The following is an 18,302-nucleotide window of genomic DNA, read 5'->3' as shown; positions in this document are numbered from 1 at the left end:
AAAAGGCACAATAAAGAGGATTGATCCATTTTCAACCGTTATATTTTATATGGTTAGTCATAATAATAAAAAAAAACTTTTATATTTTTATATTTTCGGTATATATTTTATATGGTTAGTTATAATAATGTTAGTTTGGACACATTATATTATTACTTATCACACTCATACTCAATAATTTAACATGTTATCAATAACCCGTTTAAAACTGAACAACTCGCTTATAAATCGTCAACTTGTATGACTCATTTAAAAATATGGGTTAAACGGATCGGGTTGACCCAAATTTATTTGTGTGAGGGCTAGGGTTGAAATCTTTGACCCGAATAACAATATGGGTCGGGTTCAGGATAACATTTCAACCCACCAATCCACAGCCCGCCAAACCATCAACCTGACACAATTAACACCCCTTTAACGTACACACGGTGTATTTAGGAAGAGGTGACCCATCTTCATCTTCATATGTAATAAACAAAGTTTTCAAATGGTCAAACAATTTATTTTCTTTTCTTCCCCACAACTTAATGTGATAAAATTTAAGGGTTAAATAATACTCCCTTCGTCCCATTTTAGATGTCATGGGACCCACATTCACACAATTTAAGAAATATATGAGTATTTTATTTTTTGAGTTGTAAAATGACAATAATGTACTTAGAAATGACAATTAAATTGGGACAACAAAAAATGGAAGTTTGTAATGGTAAGGGCAAAACTGGAAATTATATTTACATTTTTGGAAATGACAATTAAATTGGGACAACCAAAAATAGAAATTTGGACATTTAAAATGGGACGGAGGTAGTAGTAGTAATATTTTTATTTTGATGAAAGTTGTCCCAACGACCCAACATAGATGGGTGAAGGAACCTCTTACCAATTTTAAACTCCTTACCTTTTTGCCGGCCCAGTTTGCATTTCACAAATCTGAAAAATTTTCAAATAAAATCACCCCCAAATCCTAACCCTAACTGGAGATTATCCCCTACACAATGAGCGACACACCCGATTATCCACAACAACCTGCAACCGAACTGTCAAAAACCACTAGTGGATCTTTCGATACCAACAGAATCGGTGAAGTAAAATCATGGCTAGCTTCTCAATTCGATGCGGCCGGTAAAGATCATGTTCCTGATTTCGAATACACCTCTCGTAGCATCTCACATTTGCATAATCTCGCCACAATTTCTCAAGCCAGAACACAAGCTGCCTCCATAATCGCCAATGATTTTCGACTTAAAGCCTCCGAGTATCGATCCCAAGGTTGTTAATCTGTTTTGTTTATGTTTTTGTGTTATGGTTCTGCAATGGTTTCTGAAAATTTTTGCCCTAAATTATTAGGATGGAGGATGATGATTACATGTGCATTGATTTAAGTCTGATAAATTTGATGAAATGCATATAGATATGATGATAGTATAGGGATGTTTGGTAACTGTTTTTGTTGAAGTATTTAATTGAGAAAAAGGTTACGACTATGAGAACGCCGGTATCGATTTTGCTTAATTAATTTGGTATGTTTGCACTTCAGAAAGAAAAAGTAATGGTTACAGTTGATATACAAAATGTTACAAGATTAAAACACTGGTGGTATGGTATTACAGCTGCGAGGATCAGAGAGATATTAGAGAATACGGGGCTAGCACAAGAAGGATTGCCAGCAAACGTGGTGGCATCATCGCAAGTTCTCGCCAATGTGGCAAATTTGCTCAACATAAGGGACACCGAGCTGAGCAGGTGGGTAATATCTGCCCATTATTTTATCATTTATACATTTTATGCTTACCATAATTAATGCTTGATTATTGGACGGATAATTGGAGAGATTGATCATTCATGTAGTTTCCTTGTGGCTATGGGGGATGTTTCACTAAGAAAGACTGGAGTAGAGGATAAGAGGGCTAAAGTGCAGAAGGAGTCCAAAATTCTTCTTGATTACACTCGTAAGGCTATAGCAAGATTGACTTATTTGAAAAGGTAAACCCGCTTGTTTGACTATCGCGTCCCTAAAATTAAGTGTTTTGAATGTGCTTTTAAAATGATTACACCAACTTCTTGTAATAAAGGATTTAGAAACTTTTTTTTTTTTTGCCAAACACTCAAAACTGGTCGCGACTTCTAGTCACGTTCCCAAAGTCACTTTAGAGTCTAGACACATCGAAACGCCACCTAGTTGTTCAGGTATGAAATATCTACAAAATGTTACCTGTCTGGCTGTCTCTTGATCGAACTATACATGTGTAGACAAAAAGAAAACCATTTTAGAAACCTAATTCTAAATTAACTTTCTATTTTGGTAGAACACTTGCACAACTTGAAGATGATGTAGCTCCTTGTGAGACTCAAATGGAAGGCTGGAAAACAAACCTGTCAATTTTGGTTTCAAAAGAGAGACAATACCTTCAACAATATTCCAACTACAAGGTATATTTTCAATTATTCTGTTTTTGCATGAAACATTTTTTAAGAATTGACAGCTATTTTTATTAGTAACAAGTGCATGTATGTGGCATGTACATGAGTGCTGTGCAACGGTTCAGAACCGGACTGAACCGAACCAGAACCATTGATGCTAAATGTAAGAACCGGAACCGATTCCGGTTTGGAACCGGGTTAAACGGTTCTCGCCGGAACCGGTTGTCAATTAAATCCTAAAACTAACAACAAAATACAAACAATTAAAACAATCAAACCGTGTAAAACATATAACTAAGAGTTGGAACATCCAAAGTTCAAACCAATCAAAGTAAAAGTAGAAACAATAAAATGTTTCAAACCATGAAACGAAAGTATACAATGTAAAAAACAAAAGTTAACTAAAAAAACTTTTAGTTAACCATCACAATAACTTTATTCAAACATGTAAAAACTATTTTTATATTCTTTAATCCTAGAAACATTTTTTTAATATAATACTTAAAGTTTAAATAAATTAATAGGGTTTTTGAATATATTATTTAAAGTTTAAACCCAAACCGGTTCTAGCGGTTCTTTAAACGGACCCATTGGTTGTAACCAGAACCGAACCGGGAACCGTTTTCTCCTAAATTTAAGAACCGGAAGCGGACCGAAATACAACAATTCGGTTCAGATCTGGCAGTACCGGTTCGGTTCCCTGGTTTTGGCGGTTCAGAACCGTAATTTGTTCAACCCAAACTTACAGTTTAGTGTGTTCATGTGGAATCACTTAATAATGTTATTGACAGGTAGTTAAGTTTTAGTCTGTATGCCACTAACATACCAACAAACCTTATAGTCAACAGTTTCTTCATCCACTAATATACCAACAAACCTTACAGTAGTTAGGTTTTAGTTTGTATGCCCTGTCATCTTGGTTTCAAAAAGCGTTAGACGCTCTGAGGCATTTAGGTCCCAAAAGCCGAGTGCGAGGCGAGGGCTTCATGTACGTGAGACGTTGCTCTCTGTACAACCAAATAAGCTTCGTGTACAACCAAAAGCTACATCTCTCTCATCTCTTTACGCATCAGGCTATCAGCCTTCTTCATCAAGGCACTGAGGTGTTTTTCCACCTATCGCCTCACGCCTGCTTGCTTTTTAAATCAAGCTGTCATATTGATCCTACCATGCGTGATTGCATGTTCATGGAGATATATGTTATTTGATAGAATAAAAGCACCTAGTGATGTAATAATCTGAAATTATGTTAGATTTGCGACAGAAACAATTTTTTTATTTGCTTTAAAAGAAAACAAGTATTGTTGATGCAGAACAAAACAGACATTAACAATTATAATTTCTTTTATGCAGATATAACTTGTTAAATTTAAAGAACTACTCCTCTAAGTAAAACTACCATGATATCAAATTATCAACCTTACCAAATTTTTCAATAAACAACAATGTAGCATCGTGATAACCTTTTCTACTTGTTAGAGCTGTGAGATACATTACATTGTTCGAGTGTGTGTGGTTTTATTTGGGTAAAGGGGACGGTAACCTGGTAAAACAACAATGTAGCATATATAACCATTTCTTGTTAAAGATGTAAGATACATTACCTTGTTCAAGTGTGGATGGTTTTTTTTTGAGTAAAGGAGATGGTAACCCGGTAAAATTTTGTAAATGTAACGGAAAATTACCTCAGACAAAAGAGTTTAGAATTTCCTGAGACATATCCCTAAAGAAAATCTAACTCCCAAACACTACCTCTAACTTGGTCCCTAAACAGGATGCGTTTTTGCACCCAGCCCAAGTTCTATCCAACTCATATTCCCACTTCAAATTGGGCTTATTAATGGCCCAACTGAAAGTATACAATCCATTCTGATTATTACATGTATTCATACAACTAACTCAATACAAGAATCATATAACTAACTCAATACAAGAAAAAAAAGCTCAAGTATATATAGAATAGAATATGTTTTTGAAAAACAATCTGCCATTTGCATCATATTCCGGTTGTCATCCTGGTCAATGTTGACTAGCAATTCTGCTTTGACTTTATGACTATCAAACCATAATTTCAACTCCATATAAGTATTCCATCTGTCTTCTTTATGGTTTCTAGGATCAGTGACCTGGCCTAAATGACTGAATTCTGAATGTTTATTACTATACTCACCATCTTTGACCTGAGACTTTTTTCATCAAATGTCTCTGCTTTGACTTTCACTTATTAGTAGAAACATCAAATTTGATATCCATCTGGTTTTGTGATATTCTTGAAGTCTTACACCACTGGTTATTACCACATTTAAACCACATCAGCTGCCATATATCAATTGGATTTTAAGAGCATTTGATCATCTCTTTCCTTACCACATGAGTTCAATTAAATTAACCATGACACATTTTATTTATCCAGATGAGTTAAGCAACGAGTGTGTGCAGGGGCGATGCTTTGAAGGGGCCGGAAGGGGCGCCCGACCCCCCGAACTTTTCGGCCAGTAGTGTTATATATGTAGTTTTCGTATAGAAATTTTTGGGTATATACGTTTTCGACCCCCCCCCCCCCCCCAAAAAAAAAAAAATAAAAAAATTCAAGCTTCGCCACGGAGTGTGTGGTTTCACACAGTACTTCCACGGACTATCTTCTTCACATACATATCTATTTCTGTATCTACACACATACCAATAAAAGGCTAATAAAGAGTTCTTTTCAACAGGCAATGCTTAATCGTGTGGGCTACACCCCGGAGATCAGTCATGGAATGCTGGTGGAAATGGCTGAGCATAGAAAAGATTTAGAGAAGAAAACAAAGCCTATTCTTGATACTTTGAGAAGCTATCAAGACTTGCCACCTGTAAGTTTAACACACCTTGTACTTCACCTGTTTCTAAAAATTGCAACATTTCACTTTACGCATAGTTGATAAAAAATAAAAAAAATGATTGGGTGTATTTGGTTGCAGGACAAAGCTTTGGCTGCACTTGCAATTGAGGACAAGAAAAGGCAATATAATGCGGCTGAGAAGTATCTTGAAGATGTATTGCAATCAGCTCTTGCTACCTCAGAAGATTGAATATGTATTCCGGTTGTTGATTCATGTATAGCAAACGAGGCCTGTAATCATATTACTGTTATTACTCAATGGTGATTTTGTTAAAAGGATTTGTATTCAAGATTGGGTCTTGGTATACAAGGGTACATTTACCTGCCTGCATGAAAGTTAAAAAAAAATTATAACATGATCTTGACCGTACATATCTTGACAATTTTGCCCTCTAATTCGATGTTAACGGGGGTGTGGACTAATATCATGCGAATGGAAAATAAATTGTTACTGAAAGATAAAAAGATTCATTGTTATATCAAAGAGACTTTAAATGATGGAAAAAGTATAAGATTTTGGATCGATCATTGGTTTGAACAGGAGCCGCTTATATTTAGATGGCCTCGGTTGTTTGCGCTTGAGGTGGATAAAATGGGCAGCGTTTTTGACAGGTGTTATCAGGGGAGGCAGGTGACGGAGTGGAAATGGAACTGGTCCAGGTCGTTTTCTTCTGCCGTCGAGCGTGAAGAATGGCAGGAGTGTGTTCGGGTGATGGCTAGTGTGAGTCTTTCAGATCGAAAGGATAAGTGGAGGTGGACCGTGGTGGAGGTGGACCGTGGATGAGGAAGGAAAATTTTCTATTTCTTCTGTAAAAAATATAATGTTGGAAGGTCTGGTTTCGGGGCAGGTGTATGTCATAAAGAAATGTAACTGGGTTCCGGCTAAATGTAGGATTTTCGCTTGGAGGGCAGAGCTCGATCGCATACCGACAAGGCAAGCTCTAGTTAAAAGGAGTGTTGCAATGGAAACGGATGATTGTGTTCTTTGCGGGGAAGAACAGGAAACGGTGGATCATATGTTCAAGGCGTGTAGCGTTTCGCTAAGAGTTTGGAATTAGCTTAGTAGGTGGGACAAACTTCCGCCAATTTATGCTTTTTCGTTCAGAGATTTGATGGAGTTTTACAAGGTGTGCGGATTGGGAATGAAAGAAAAGGAGGTAGTTCATGTGCTGGTGATCACAACATGTTGGTGTATATGGAAGGCGAGGAATGATAAGATGTTTTCGAATGGTAGAGGGGATAGCGAAAGCATTTTGGAAATATCAAGGCGTTGGGTTTTCTTTGGTTAAAATGTAGGTCCAAGCATAAAAGTATTGTTTGGAAAGATTGGTGTAAATTTCCGTTATATATGTTGTACGTTTGTGTTTTGGCCGGCCTGCGTTTTGTTGGTCGGAATGTGCGTTAATGAAGTTGAAGTTTCAAAAAAATCTATACATTATAATAAAACAAAACAAACTTTGGCCATTTGTCTTATTCTTACAACACTTAATGCCACGTGTCATGTGATTGTATCTCTAAAAATTGTTTTGAGCGGCAATGAGCGGCATTAGATGTATCCCGGTTTTCTCTTTCATTGTGATAAGGAAAATTGAAGTTTCCATCTTTCTCTCTAAGGTTATCAAATCACTCTACCATATATCCGATTTCCATATCTCTTTACAATCATCACCCAAAATATGAACCCTAGATGTATAAATCCATACGTATTCTTCAATTTTCTTCACATCGATTCGGTTGTTAATTGATTTATCAATCATTATCTTTTTGTTCACAACGAATTGGCAGTCAATCGAATCGTGAAGCATTATTTTAAGGTACGATTGTTTAATATGTATGCATATTTATCTGTTCTTTAATCTGTAGCAAAATTTAGGGGTTTTTGTGAGTATGTTTTTGATTCAAGGGCCGATTTTCTATCGATTTGCACTGAATATAATTAGTAAACATATGAATCATTTGTGAAGTTTCTTATCTGTAACAATTTTTATGGCTCTTATATTAGGGTTTTCTTATATTGACTAATTATGATGGTGTATAAATTTTTAGGGGTTATTTTTTGTCTACTGTTATTCTGATCCTCTTACGTTTTAGGTTTATTTGATATTCATTTAAGAACTGCAAATTAGTGAGTAAAAAATGGTAGGGCTTTTTTTTTTTAATATGTTTAACTGATTCTTTTTTTATGCAAGGATTAGCTGCAAATTAGAGCTGCATATGTTAGATTCTGTTTTTCTGCAAGGATTTGTGGTTATAAAGTATGAAATTTATATAGTAAACTTAATTTTAAATATACTTCAGATTGCCTTATGATTTATTGAAACAGTAGGGAAACATATATCATGCTGATTGAATCATCTACAACTTTAAATTTGTTCTTTATTATTGTTTGCTAAATATGCACTTACTACAACTCAAGTTTACATCATAGCTTGAAATTGTAATAGCTTGAAATTATTACTGTTTGCTACATATGCACTTACTAGAACTCAAGTTTACATGAAAGATTGAAATTGTAATAGCTTGAAATTATGAATGTAAACATGTTTGAAATTGCTTTTTATAATGTAACTTGCTTTTACTTGGTCACTTTGTTTATCTCATATCACTGATACTTATTTTTATAATGTAACTTGCTTTTACTTATTCAATGCATTATATCACTGATACTTATTGTATTGTTTATACAGTCATGGCTCCAGCGTTTGTGAAGATTATTTATGATGCTTCACCGTCATCTCTGGTAAAATTTTTATTTAAATTTATTCGTATTTGTGGTTTTTTCCGATAACTTATTTTTTCTTAAATATTACAGCCGTTGCCTCCTTTTTACAATGATGCCGTTCGAAACTTAGGCTTTCATGTTGGGCATGTCACGTTGAGAACAGGTTCTCAGCTCTGGCATGTTTACATCAAAGTGATCAAAGTGACGACTAACGGATGCTTTATAACTGATGGATGGTCAAACGTTTTTACGGATCTTGGAATTGAAGAGACAGATTTTATTTTTTTTGAGGTCCTTCCTGAAAACACAATTCATATCTACCATTTCAAGATTGACCGTGATTTGGATGTGAAAGATAATTTTTATCATGTAATGATGTTTCCTGAAGCGAAAAATTTGGTAAGTTTTTTAAAATCTTATTGGCTATGTTATGTTTTTTATATATTTTTCAAGTTTATGTTACAAAAATATTTGACATATTTTATAATTGTTTGCAGTGGTTGCCAAAAAAATTCATGGAACATAATTTCAATGATGATCTTCTCGAAAATAATGTCACGATTCGTTATAGTCCTAATCAAGAAAGGACTGTAAGGATTAAAAAGTTGTGGGATATTCATTACTACATTCTCGACTTCTCACAGATTTCAACTGATTTGTCTTTGGTCAAGTGGGATTTTCTTGTGTTTCATAGAGTTGAAACTTACACATTTAATCTCATAGTTTTCCGTCTACACGGTGATGGTTCTTTAGTTGCTGAAATGGGAATTCCACTGCCTGAACAACAACCTATACCTGAACCAGAATATCAAGCAGAAAATGATATTGAAGACACAGACAATCAGCTGGTTAAAAGTTATAGAATGGTCAGAGATTCTTTTCAAGAGAACCCGCAAGTATCTCTAAAGTTACGCCTTATTGGAAGAAGGGAGAAAGATGGTAGGACGTATAACCTACCAACGGCTAGCGAGGTCGCTGCTCTTATAGTTGGAGATCTTGACAGCGCAATTGACAGTAGAGATATTGTTGTGGAAACCCAAACAGGTGATCTAAAACGAATAAGTGAATTGCATCCTTCTTATCTTGCTCTTCAATACCCGATTTTGTTCCCTTATGGGGATGATAGTTATAGAGTTGACATCCCTCATAGAGGTGTCGTAGATGTTACCAATAAGAAGCGGCCAAATTGTACTATGAGAGAATTCTTTGCGTATCGTGTTCAAGATAGGATTAATCAATTTTCATTGATTCTTAATTCAAGGAGACTATTTCAACAATTCTTGGTTGATGCATACACGATGATTGAGACTGAGAGACTCAACTATATACGTCATCAGCAAAAGAATCTTAGATCAGATACATATGATAGTCTTCAAAAGTTAAAAAACAACGGTCAACAAGATATATCTAAAGCTGGTAAAAGTGTGATGTTGCCGTCTTCATTTACCGGTGGTGCTAGATATATGATGCAAAACTATTTAGATGCCATGTCTCTATGCAAGTGTTTTGGTTATCCCGACTTTTTTATAACCATCACATGCAACCCAAAATGGCCGGAGGTAACAAGGTTTCTTAGAGACACCACACTTAAACCTGAAGATAGACCAGATATTCTGTCAAGATTATTTAAGTTGAAATTGGATGCTATTTGCAAAGACTTAAAGGAACGCCATCTATTGGGAAAAGCTGCCGCAGGTTATTTTATATATATATTTTTTAAATTAAACTATTGGCTATCATTTTTAAACTTATATTATTTTTTTTCCTTTTTTATGTAGTTGTTTACACGACCGAGTTTCAAAAACGTGGATTGCCTCATGCACACTTATGCTTATTCATGGAGGATGGATATAAACTTCCTACAGTGGACCATGTTGATGCATTTATATGTGCTGAGATTCCAAACAGAAATGAGGACCCGGAGTTATACACACTTGTGAAAGACTATATGATTCATGGTCCATGTGGTCTTGCTAACCTAAGCTGTCCATGTATGGTTGATAGAAAATGTTCGAAAGGCTTTCCAAAAAAGTTTGAAGATCATACGACATTAGATTCAAATGGATTCCCAGTGTACAGAAGAAGAAACGATGGTGCGACAGTTATAAAGAACCGCATTGAGCTAGACAAAAGAAGTGTTGTACCATACAACAAAAAGCTGTTGAAAAGGTATCAGGCGTACATAAATGTTGAGTGGTGCAATTAAGCTGGGTCTATCAAATATTTGTTTAAATACATCAACAAAGGACCTGATAGAGCAACTGTTGTTGTTGTGCAAGGGGATAACCAAAACGAAGAACCATCAAAAGATGAGATAAAAGAGTATTATGATTGTAGGTACATCTCAGCATGTGAGGCATCTTGGAGGATATTCTCTAATGAAGTACACTATAGGTATCCTTCTGTTACAAGGTTACCTTTCCATCTTCCAGGACAACAAAATGTCGTTTTTTGGTCCTGACGAAGATATAAATTCCGTCCTTAACAAACCATCTGTGAAAGTGTCAATGTTTTTGTCTTGGATGGAACGTAACAAAGACCCGAATGACACAGTGGCCCGTACCCTTACTTATGTTCAGTTTCCAATTTTTTATGTATCGAACATTGAAAATCGTTGTTGGGAACCTAGACAAAAGGCAAAAGCGATTGGCAGAATTCACTCTGTACCCCCTTCTTTTGGTGAAGCATATTTTTTAAGGATTCTTCTTAACAAAGTCAAAGGGCCAAAATCGTTTGAGGACATTAGAACCGTTAATGGTCATGTACACGATACCTTTAGAGATGCGTGTTACGCACTTGATCTTTTGGACGATGACACGGAGTACATTGAAGCAATCAAGGAAGCAAATGAAACAGCAACATGTTCATATATTAGTGTTTTGTTTGCAATGATGTTGTTATCAAATACTTTGTCTAGACCTGAGGTGGTATGGGAAAGCACGTGGAAATATATGACAGATGACTTTATGTACAGATTAAGAAAATTTCATCGATCAGAAGGTAACTTTTTTTTAATTATATTTTCTTACAAAATGGTTATGTTACTGTTACTATAAAGTCATTAGTTATGATACAATACTTTTTTTTTCTGTTTTTATAATTTAACTAATGTTTGTAATTAATTATATTAACTTGATTTCACATTTTTTACAGCTTTGTCAGTTCCTGAGGACCACCTTAAAAACTATGCTCTGGGCGAAATAGAAAAATTTTTACTTCGGAATAACTCATCTCTACGAAGGTTTTTAACAATGCCATATCCTGATGAAGCGTCTTTAGCTGATTCACAAAATCGCCTAATATATGAGGAGCGTTGTTACACCCAATTAGATCGTGGAAACGAGTACGAAAGGCAAATGAGTATGCTAAACGATGAACAACGGTATGTTTTTGAAGAAATACTGAAAGCCGTTGAAGGTGACGCAGGTGGTGTATTCTTTGTCTATGGATATGGTGGAACCGGTAAAACATTCTTATGGAAGACATTGTCTGCGACAATTAGATCTAAGGGTCAAATTGTATTAAATGTCGCATCAAGTGGAATTGCATCGTTGCTACTGACTGGGGCAGGACTGCACACTCCCGGTTTCATATTCCTTTAAATCTTACTGAGGATTCAGTTTGTCATATAAAACCAGACAGTGACACAGCTAGATTACTACGTGAAACCAAGTTAATTATATGGGATGAAGCCCCAATGGTTCATAAACACGCATTCGAAGCTTTGGATAGAACGATGAATGACATATTCAATATGGACACTTCCATAGGTTCTGAAATTTCATTTGGAGGTAAGGTTATTGTTTTTGGTGGTGATTTTCGACAAATTCTTCTTGTTATCCCCAATGGTGGAAGACAAGAGAGTGAATGCCTTGCTTTGTTCGTCATATTTATGGAGTAAATGCAAGTTGCTAAGGCTAACAAAAAACATGAGATTAACCATTGGACGCTCTACATCTGAGATTGAAGATATCAACAATTTTGCCAAGTGGCTTTTGGATTTGGGTGAAGGAAATGTTGGTTGTCCTAATGACGGGGAAGCATCAATTGAAATACCACCGGATCTTCTAATTAACGACACATCTGATCCGATTTCATCTTTAATTGATTTCGTGTACCCTTCAATTTTAGATAACTACAACAATCATAACTACTTTAGCGAGAGGGCTATACTTGCGCCTAAGAACGAGGTTGTGCATGAGATAAATGACAGGTTGTTAGCGTTATTCCCAGGCGAAGAAAGAGAGTATCTAAGCTCCGATAGTCTTTGTCAGACTGAGAATCCTAATTCAACACAGCTGAAACTATACTCACCAGATGTGTTGAATGGTCTTAAAGAATCAGGTTTGCCTAATCACAGGTTAGTACTCAAAGTTGGTGTGCCAGTAATGCTATTAGGTAACATTGACCAACAAAATGGTTTATGCAATGGTACGAGGTTACAGATAAGAAGATTATACAACCGTGTCATAGAAGCAGAAATCATATCTGGAGGAAATATCGGCACTCGCACCTACATACCGAGACTTAATTTGATACCTTCAGACAAAAAGATTCCTTTTGCGTTTCAAAGGAGGCAATTTCCGATAGCTGTGTGTTTTGCGATGACTATCAACAAAAGTCAAGGTCAGTCGCTATCAAGGGTTGGTCTGTACTTGAGACAACCTGTTTTTACGCATGGTCAGTTGTATGTGGCTTTATCAAGGGTAAAATCCAGAGACGGAGTCAAATTGCTTATATTAGACAAGGACGGCAAACCTACCGATAAAACATCAAATGTTGTTTATAAGGAAGTGTTTAACAAATTGTGAACTTTGTCTTCTTTGTTTCTTTTCAATTACGTGTAATGTTGATAAAGATGTTCGTAGTTCAACGTTTATTTAATTAACATGTTTACATAAATCATGTTGAGTAATATTAATTATTGTTGGTCCACCCGTGTATTACACGGGTACTTAGACTAGTATATAAATATAAAACTAAATATGGAAATACTTTATTTTTGGTGTGAAATTGTAATTGTTAGGCCATGTGTAGTCATAAAGCCCCTTTGTGGGGCGTTATGCGACAAGTGGCGAAACGCATAAGAGAGGGGCTTTATATCACAAGAGGATGGTAAGGAGTTATATAACCCCTTCAATTATACAAACATATGTATGTATGTATATGTGTGTGTGAGTTGGGAAGAATGGTCACGCCGCTATGCAATTTGCGAGGAGAGCACAAAACCAACCCATAGCACCGGCCGTAGTGGTGTGGCCGGGCGCTATGGGGCGCCATGGCGGATTCCAACGGTATATACCGCCCCACTACGGAGGGGCTTAACAAGATATAGAGCATGAAACAAACAAAACAAAAAGTCTGAAATGTAAGTGATAAAGACAAGATATTGGAAGAAAAAAAAAGTAAATTGCCAAAATCGTCTTTGACGTTTGGGCCTATTTGCCAGTTTCGTCCAAAACAAGTTTTTTGTGCCATATTGCCATTCACGTTTGGCATTTTTTGCCATTTTCATCCAAATCTCTAACTGGGATTTGAGGTGTTCTAGGATGACGTCATCATGGAGTTCTTATAAACTTCAAGTTTTGACTTCATTCCACCAAGAACAACTTAGATCTGAAGGATTTCCACAAGATTAAACAATGTTTTCGCATAGATCTACACATATTCATGGTTAAAAGGATTGAAAGATGGTTTTCTAACTTTCTTTCAACTCTTTTACACTCAATGCACACAACACCGATAGAAACAGAGCTTTTTCTGATCTTCTACTCCTTCTTAGTGATGTGTTGGCTCAAGATCTGGCTTCTATCAAAGAGACTACCGATTTCGGGTTAAACATGAAACGACCGTCTTGAACAGTTGACTGATCGGACTAGGGTGATTCCTGTCCGATCGGATCACTTGAGTCTTGGCGAGGTTCCTGTTGTTTAGCACGTTATCACATCATCTCGATCAAAACTGCAAAACTTTTAAAACAATCAAGTGTCAAGGACGATCGGGTCGTTGGGACGGATTGCCATCCGATCGGATTGCCATCCGATCGGACAACCATCCGATCAGCTTAAACTTGGTTCCACACTTAAACTTCTTATTTAATTATTCAAAGGGCTGAATGTTGAACGGATTGCCGTTCGATCGGATTGCCATCCGATCGAAAGACCATCCGACCATGTGACGTTTGGACTTCAACACTTAAACAATTTTCAACATGATTCAATGCTTAGTCAGTTCCAACGGATTGCCACCCGATCGGATTGCAATCCGATCGAGAGACAATCCTGCTGTGAACTTGTTCTCACTAAGTGTCCTACCAATCGGATCGTTACCCGATCGAACCGCCGTTCGATCGATCGACCTGAAGGATAGAGATACTTCTCTGTTTTCAAAATGCAGAATGAAAACTTCAAAGCCATCATACACAAACACATCCTTACCAAACAAGATGTCAATCCAACCGAATGGCCATCCGATCAGATGACCATCCGAACAGATTGACATCCGATCGACTGGCCATCCGATCGGATTGCCATCCGACACTTGGTGCAAAGTACCGTTTATCGCACCGTTTTACGAGGCGCTTATCGTTTATGCTATCGATAACTGTTCAGGCTAATCTCCCTCAGCGCTCCCTTCAATCCAAGAGAGTGTTTACTTGTTAAATACAATCTGTGAGTGTACTCGATCCCTTTTTACTTTACGCACTTTTGGGTGTTACATACATTACTTATGCTAATTCACAATCGACACACAACACAAACACTATTTATACGCTAACCGCTATTGCATGCTACGTGTTATTCGATGAATGCTTGTATGTTATGTTAACACAGTGATTGTTGCCTGACACCTTAGCAACGATAGTACAATAGTTTGGACTCAGCACTTTGTCGTGGACAGGGGTTGTTAGGGCTTTACTTCACGTGTCCCAGTGGGGATATGTGTTGCGCATTCTACAACTCACAGTCACGTTTGTGCATATTTCTCTGTCGATAACCTACTTGCCTTCACTTTATACATGTTACATGCTGGTTATGCGTAAACTATTTCGAACTCTATTACTATTATCAAACTTGTATGCTCACTTTTACACTATGTGTATTGACCTCTATTTTAACGTATGTGACAGGTGTTTGAATGCTTAGGATGCTGTGCTTACCTGCTTTAGTGGAATCAAGTAGGGAGGAGTCTAGAAACAAACCAAAAACAATTTATTTATTTTGAATCTGAGTTGTCGGAACATAATTATTTGTCTTTGAATTGTCTGTAATAACTATGCTACTTGTTATGTCATGGTATGGGACGTGATGCTTAAATAATTGGTAATCGTAGTTATTATGGAAACTCCTGGACAATCTGTTTCACTCAGTGCCATGCCCTGATGTTTCCATCATCGGTTGGGGTGTGATAGATTGGTATCACAGCCAAAACTATAGGGATATAGGCAAGACTCGACCTAGTCCGGGTCGATGTCTTAGAAACGACCTAGTCTATAGTCTAAGTACCAACAGACCGACCTATACTCTTTAAGGGTTTTGTACGAGCTTACTTGCTATTTCTCGCTATTCTCGCTTACACTACACTGTCACTGCATTCTAATTTTCGAAATAAACGAGTGATTAGGTCGAGATTAGGTGTTAAAACCGCAAACTCTCGACTAAATCGCTTGTTCGACCCGCAATTTTTATCAATAAACAGGAGAATTTGCGTTGAATCTAAATCGCTTGTTCGACCCGCAATTTTTATCAATAAACAGGAGAATTTGCGTTGAATCAGGAGTGAAATCTGTACTTTAACACATATCTTCTTCTCTATTTTAGCGAACAGGAACGAAGTTATTAAGTCAGGATTGAAACCCGAACCTTGACGACTTGTTCCGATCTCTATTTTGGTTTTACAAAACTCTCACCAAAGTCTCGACGGACTCCAACGCCTTGAAGCCACACTGTAAGTGGAAACATGCGTGCCGATCGCCCAAATCGAGGCGAGAGCACAGTCCCGAAAGCTAAAGTGTGCACCAAAAGTCCTAGTGAATAGTCGAATCACTTTGGGTAGTCGACGTCTATCAAGCCTTAGACAACCTATCTCTCGATTTTATGTGTTTTGATTCTGGAGATCGCTGCTGTTAACTCTGATGATTCGTCGTTTATGTGGATTTTATGTGTTTTATGTGATTTTATTTGTTTATGTGTTTCGATTTTGGTGATTTATTCGCTTTTCGCTCTCGCTTTGATCGCCACACACAATTTACCCTGCACATCTATCTCAACACGCTAACAAATCGCTACTACTTGTGGATAATCGCATGCTATGTTACTCGCTGTGTACTCGCTAATCGCAATCACTATTCTCGAACGCACGCAGACTTTGAATGATAGGTTTCTGTATTCTGACTGCCTCATGAGCTTCTGTGCTGTACATGCTTATGTGCATCTATGTGCCTTACGTGCTTATGTGTTCTGTGATTATATGCTTATGTGATTTTGTGCTTATGTGGTTGTATGGTTGATGTGTTCCTGAGCTTTAGTAGTAGTACGTGTGAGGTGAGATTAAATTTTATAGCGTTTTGAATCCTATGGCGCTGTCTATTGCAGACAATGTCGTCATTTGGATCATTTCATTCTCGTTCTGCTCGCCGCAATCATGATGACAACGCATCGCCTCTCTGGTCGCTAAGCAGATAGCGAAAGTCATTCCCCAAATTGTTAGTGAGCTGAATGAAAACGCTAGCAAGTCTTCTGAAGAGTCCCGGACTGATACTCCTAATGCTGCTTTTAGCTTCAAACAGTTCAAAGCTTGCGGTCCGAAGGAATTTACCGGTGAAGATGGTCCTACGGCCATGTTTCAATGGTTCGATTCGATTGAAGTCACTTTGCATCAGAGCAACTGTCCTGACAATCTCCGAACTGTTAACGCCACCGGCGTCTTCCAGTCCTGCGCTTTAGACTAGTGGACGGCTGATAGAAACAAGAGAGGAAATGACGCAGCTTATGGATTGACATGGGATGAGTTGAAGGACCTGATGATGAAAGAGTTCTGCCTTCCCCACGAGCTCCAAAAGTTGGAGGACGAGTTCTGGCATATGAAGCAGAAGGATGGTGACAACGCTGCTTTGACCGCTCGCATCAAGCAGCTAAGTATAATTTGTCCAGACTAAGTTAAGACGCCCGAAATCACCATCAAGAAGTATATCCGTGCTCTTCCGGATTGCGTGGCTGATTTCGTTCAAGCTGCAAAAACGACAATTGAGGAGACCTTTTTACTCGCCGCTGAGATCAACGACAAGCGAGTCAAAGCTGGGTATTGGGATAAAGCTTCCAAGAAACTGTATCAAGCCACCACCGCTGCAACCGCTGCCGCTCCACAGTCTTCAAAGTCCTCTCATCGCAAGAGGAAGAACAACAACAACAATAGCAAAAATTGCGCTGTCACTACTGCTGCCCTGCTCCAATCAGTTCCAGCTCAACCGCAGCCTCAACACCGCTAAGTAGCGGCACCGGTTACCAACGCACCGCCGACTAAGCGTGCGTACAGTGGGAATCGCTTGAGATACTGTGTGCACTGCAATATGTACGGCCACTTCACCGCAAACTGCCGTACTGGTCCACGTCAAGCTACAGCTCCAGCTCCTGCTCAACAAGCTCTACTTCCCGCTCCTCAAGGCCAGCAAGCGGCTCCTGCACCCGCGATCCATGCTAGAGCTTGTTTCATGTGTGGTGATCCCAACCACTTCGCAAACATGCGCCCGAATCGAGTGGTGAAGCAAGAGCCACAAGAGCAGCAGCCCCAGCAACAGCAGCAACAATAGCAACAGCAGCCAGCAGCACGCGGACACACTTTCAACATCAATGTCCGCCAAGCTCAAGCCGATAACAACATGGTCAATGGTATGTTCCTTGTGAATGGTATTACCTGCTGTTGTTAGCCGCCCGGCGAAAAAGCCTTTTGGGGCTTCCCTCGCCTGGCTACACCTTCCCTTCTTCCCCTGAAGGCATAAAAACAAATGTCTTTTTGTTTTTTTGTTTTTTTGTTTTCGGAGGGATTTCCCGGTTGGAGTGGTGAGATTTCATCTCCCCCTCCCCCGAACCCCCTCCCCCTCTTTTAAGGGCGAGTAAGACCGGGATTTCTAAGATGAAAAGTGTTATTCGTGTTTGTTTGATACTGGAGCCGATAACTGTTTTGTATCATTTGAATTCGAAAAGCTCCTTAATCATAAGCGCTCACATCTCACCTCGACGTTCGATGTTGAAGTTGCCACCGGAAGAACCGTCGCTGTCA

General features: G+C 38.0%; 3 protein-coding genes across 3 annotated transcripts; all 3 read left to right on the top strand.

Moving 5' to 3' along the window:
- The first annotated feature begins 852 nt into the window (after window positions 1-852).
- On the top strand, window positions 853-5,658 carry LOC110865350 (AUGMIN subunit 1). The gene is made up of 6 exons (XM_022114589.2): window positions 853-1,269; window positions 1,611-1,743; window positions 1,849-1,983; window positions 2,307-2,430; window positions 5,136-5,273; window positions 5,382-5,658. The coding sequence occupies exons 1-6, from the start codon at window positions 996-998 to the stop codon at window positions 5,490-5,492; spliced, it is 915 nt and encodes a 304-aa protein (XP_021970281.1). The 5' UTR covers window positions 853-995; the 3' UTR covers window positions 5,493-5,658.
- Window positions 5,659-10,465: 4,807 nt separating this feature from the next.
- On the top strand, window positions 10,466-11,626 carry LOC110944680. The gene is made up of 2 exons (XM_022186333.2): window positions 10,466-11,024; window positions 11,178-11,626. Exons 1-2 carry the CDS (start codon window positions 10,466-10,468, stop codon window positions 11,624-11,626), a joined length of 1,008 nt encoding a protein of 335 aa, XP_022042025.2.
- Window positions 11,627-11,645: 19 nt separating this feature from the next.
- On the top strand, window positions 11,646-12,911 carry LOC110944681 (ATP-dependent DNA helicase pif1-like). The gene has a single exon (XM_022186334.2). The coding sequence runs from the start codon at window positions 11,870-11,872 to the stop codon at window positions 12,833-12,835; it is 966 nt and encodes a 321-aa protein (XP_022042026.2). The 5' UTR covers window positions 11,646-11,869; the 3' UTR covers window positions 12,836-12,911.
- The last annotated feature ends 5,391 nt before the right edge of the window (window positions 12,912-18,302 follow it).

The sequence above is a fragment of the Helianthus annuus genome, chromosome 6, assembly GCF_002127325.2.
Source record: "Helianthus annuus cultivar XRQ/B chromosome 6, HanXRQr2.0-SUNRISE, whole genome shotgun sequence".
NCBI lineage: Eukaryota > Viridiplantae > Streptophyta > Magnoliopsida > Asterales > Asteraceae > Helianthus > Helianthus annuus.
Note: the sequence above shows the minus strand (reverse complement) of the source record. Positions and strands in the feature narration are given on the sequence as shown.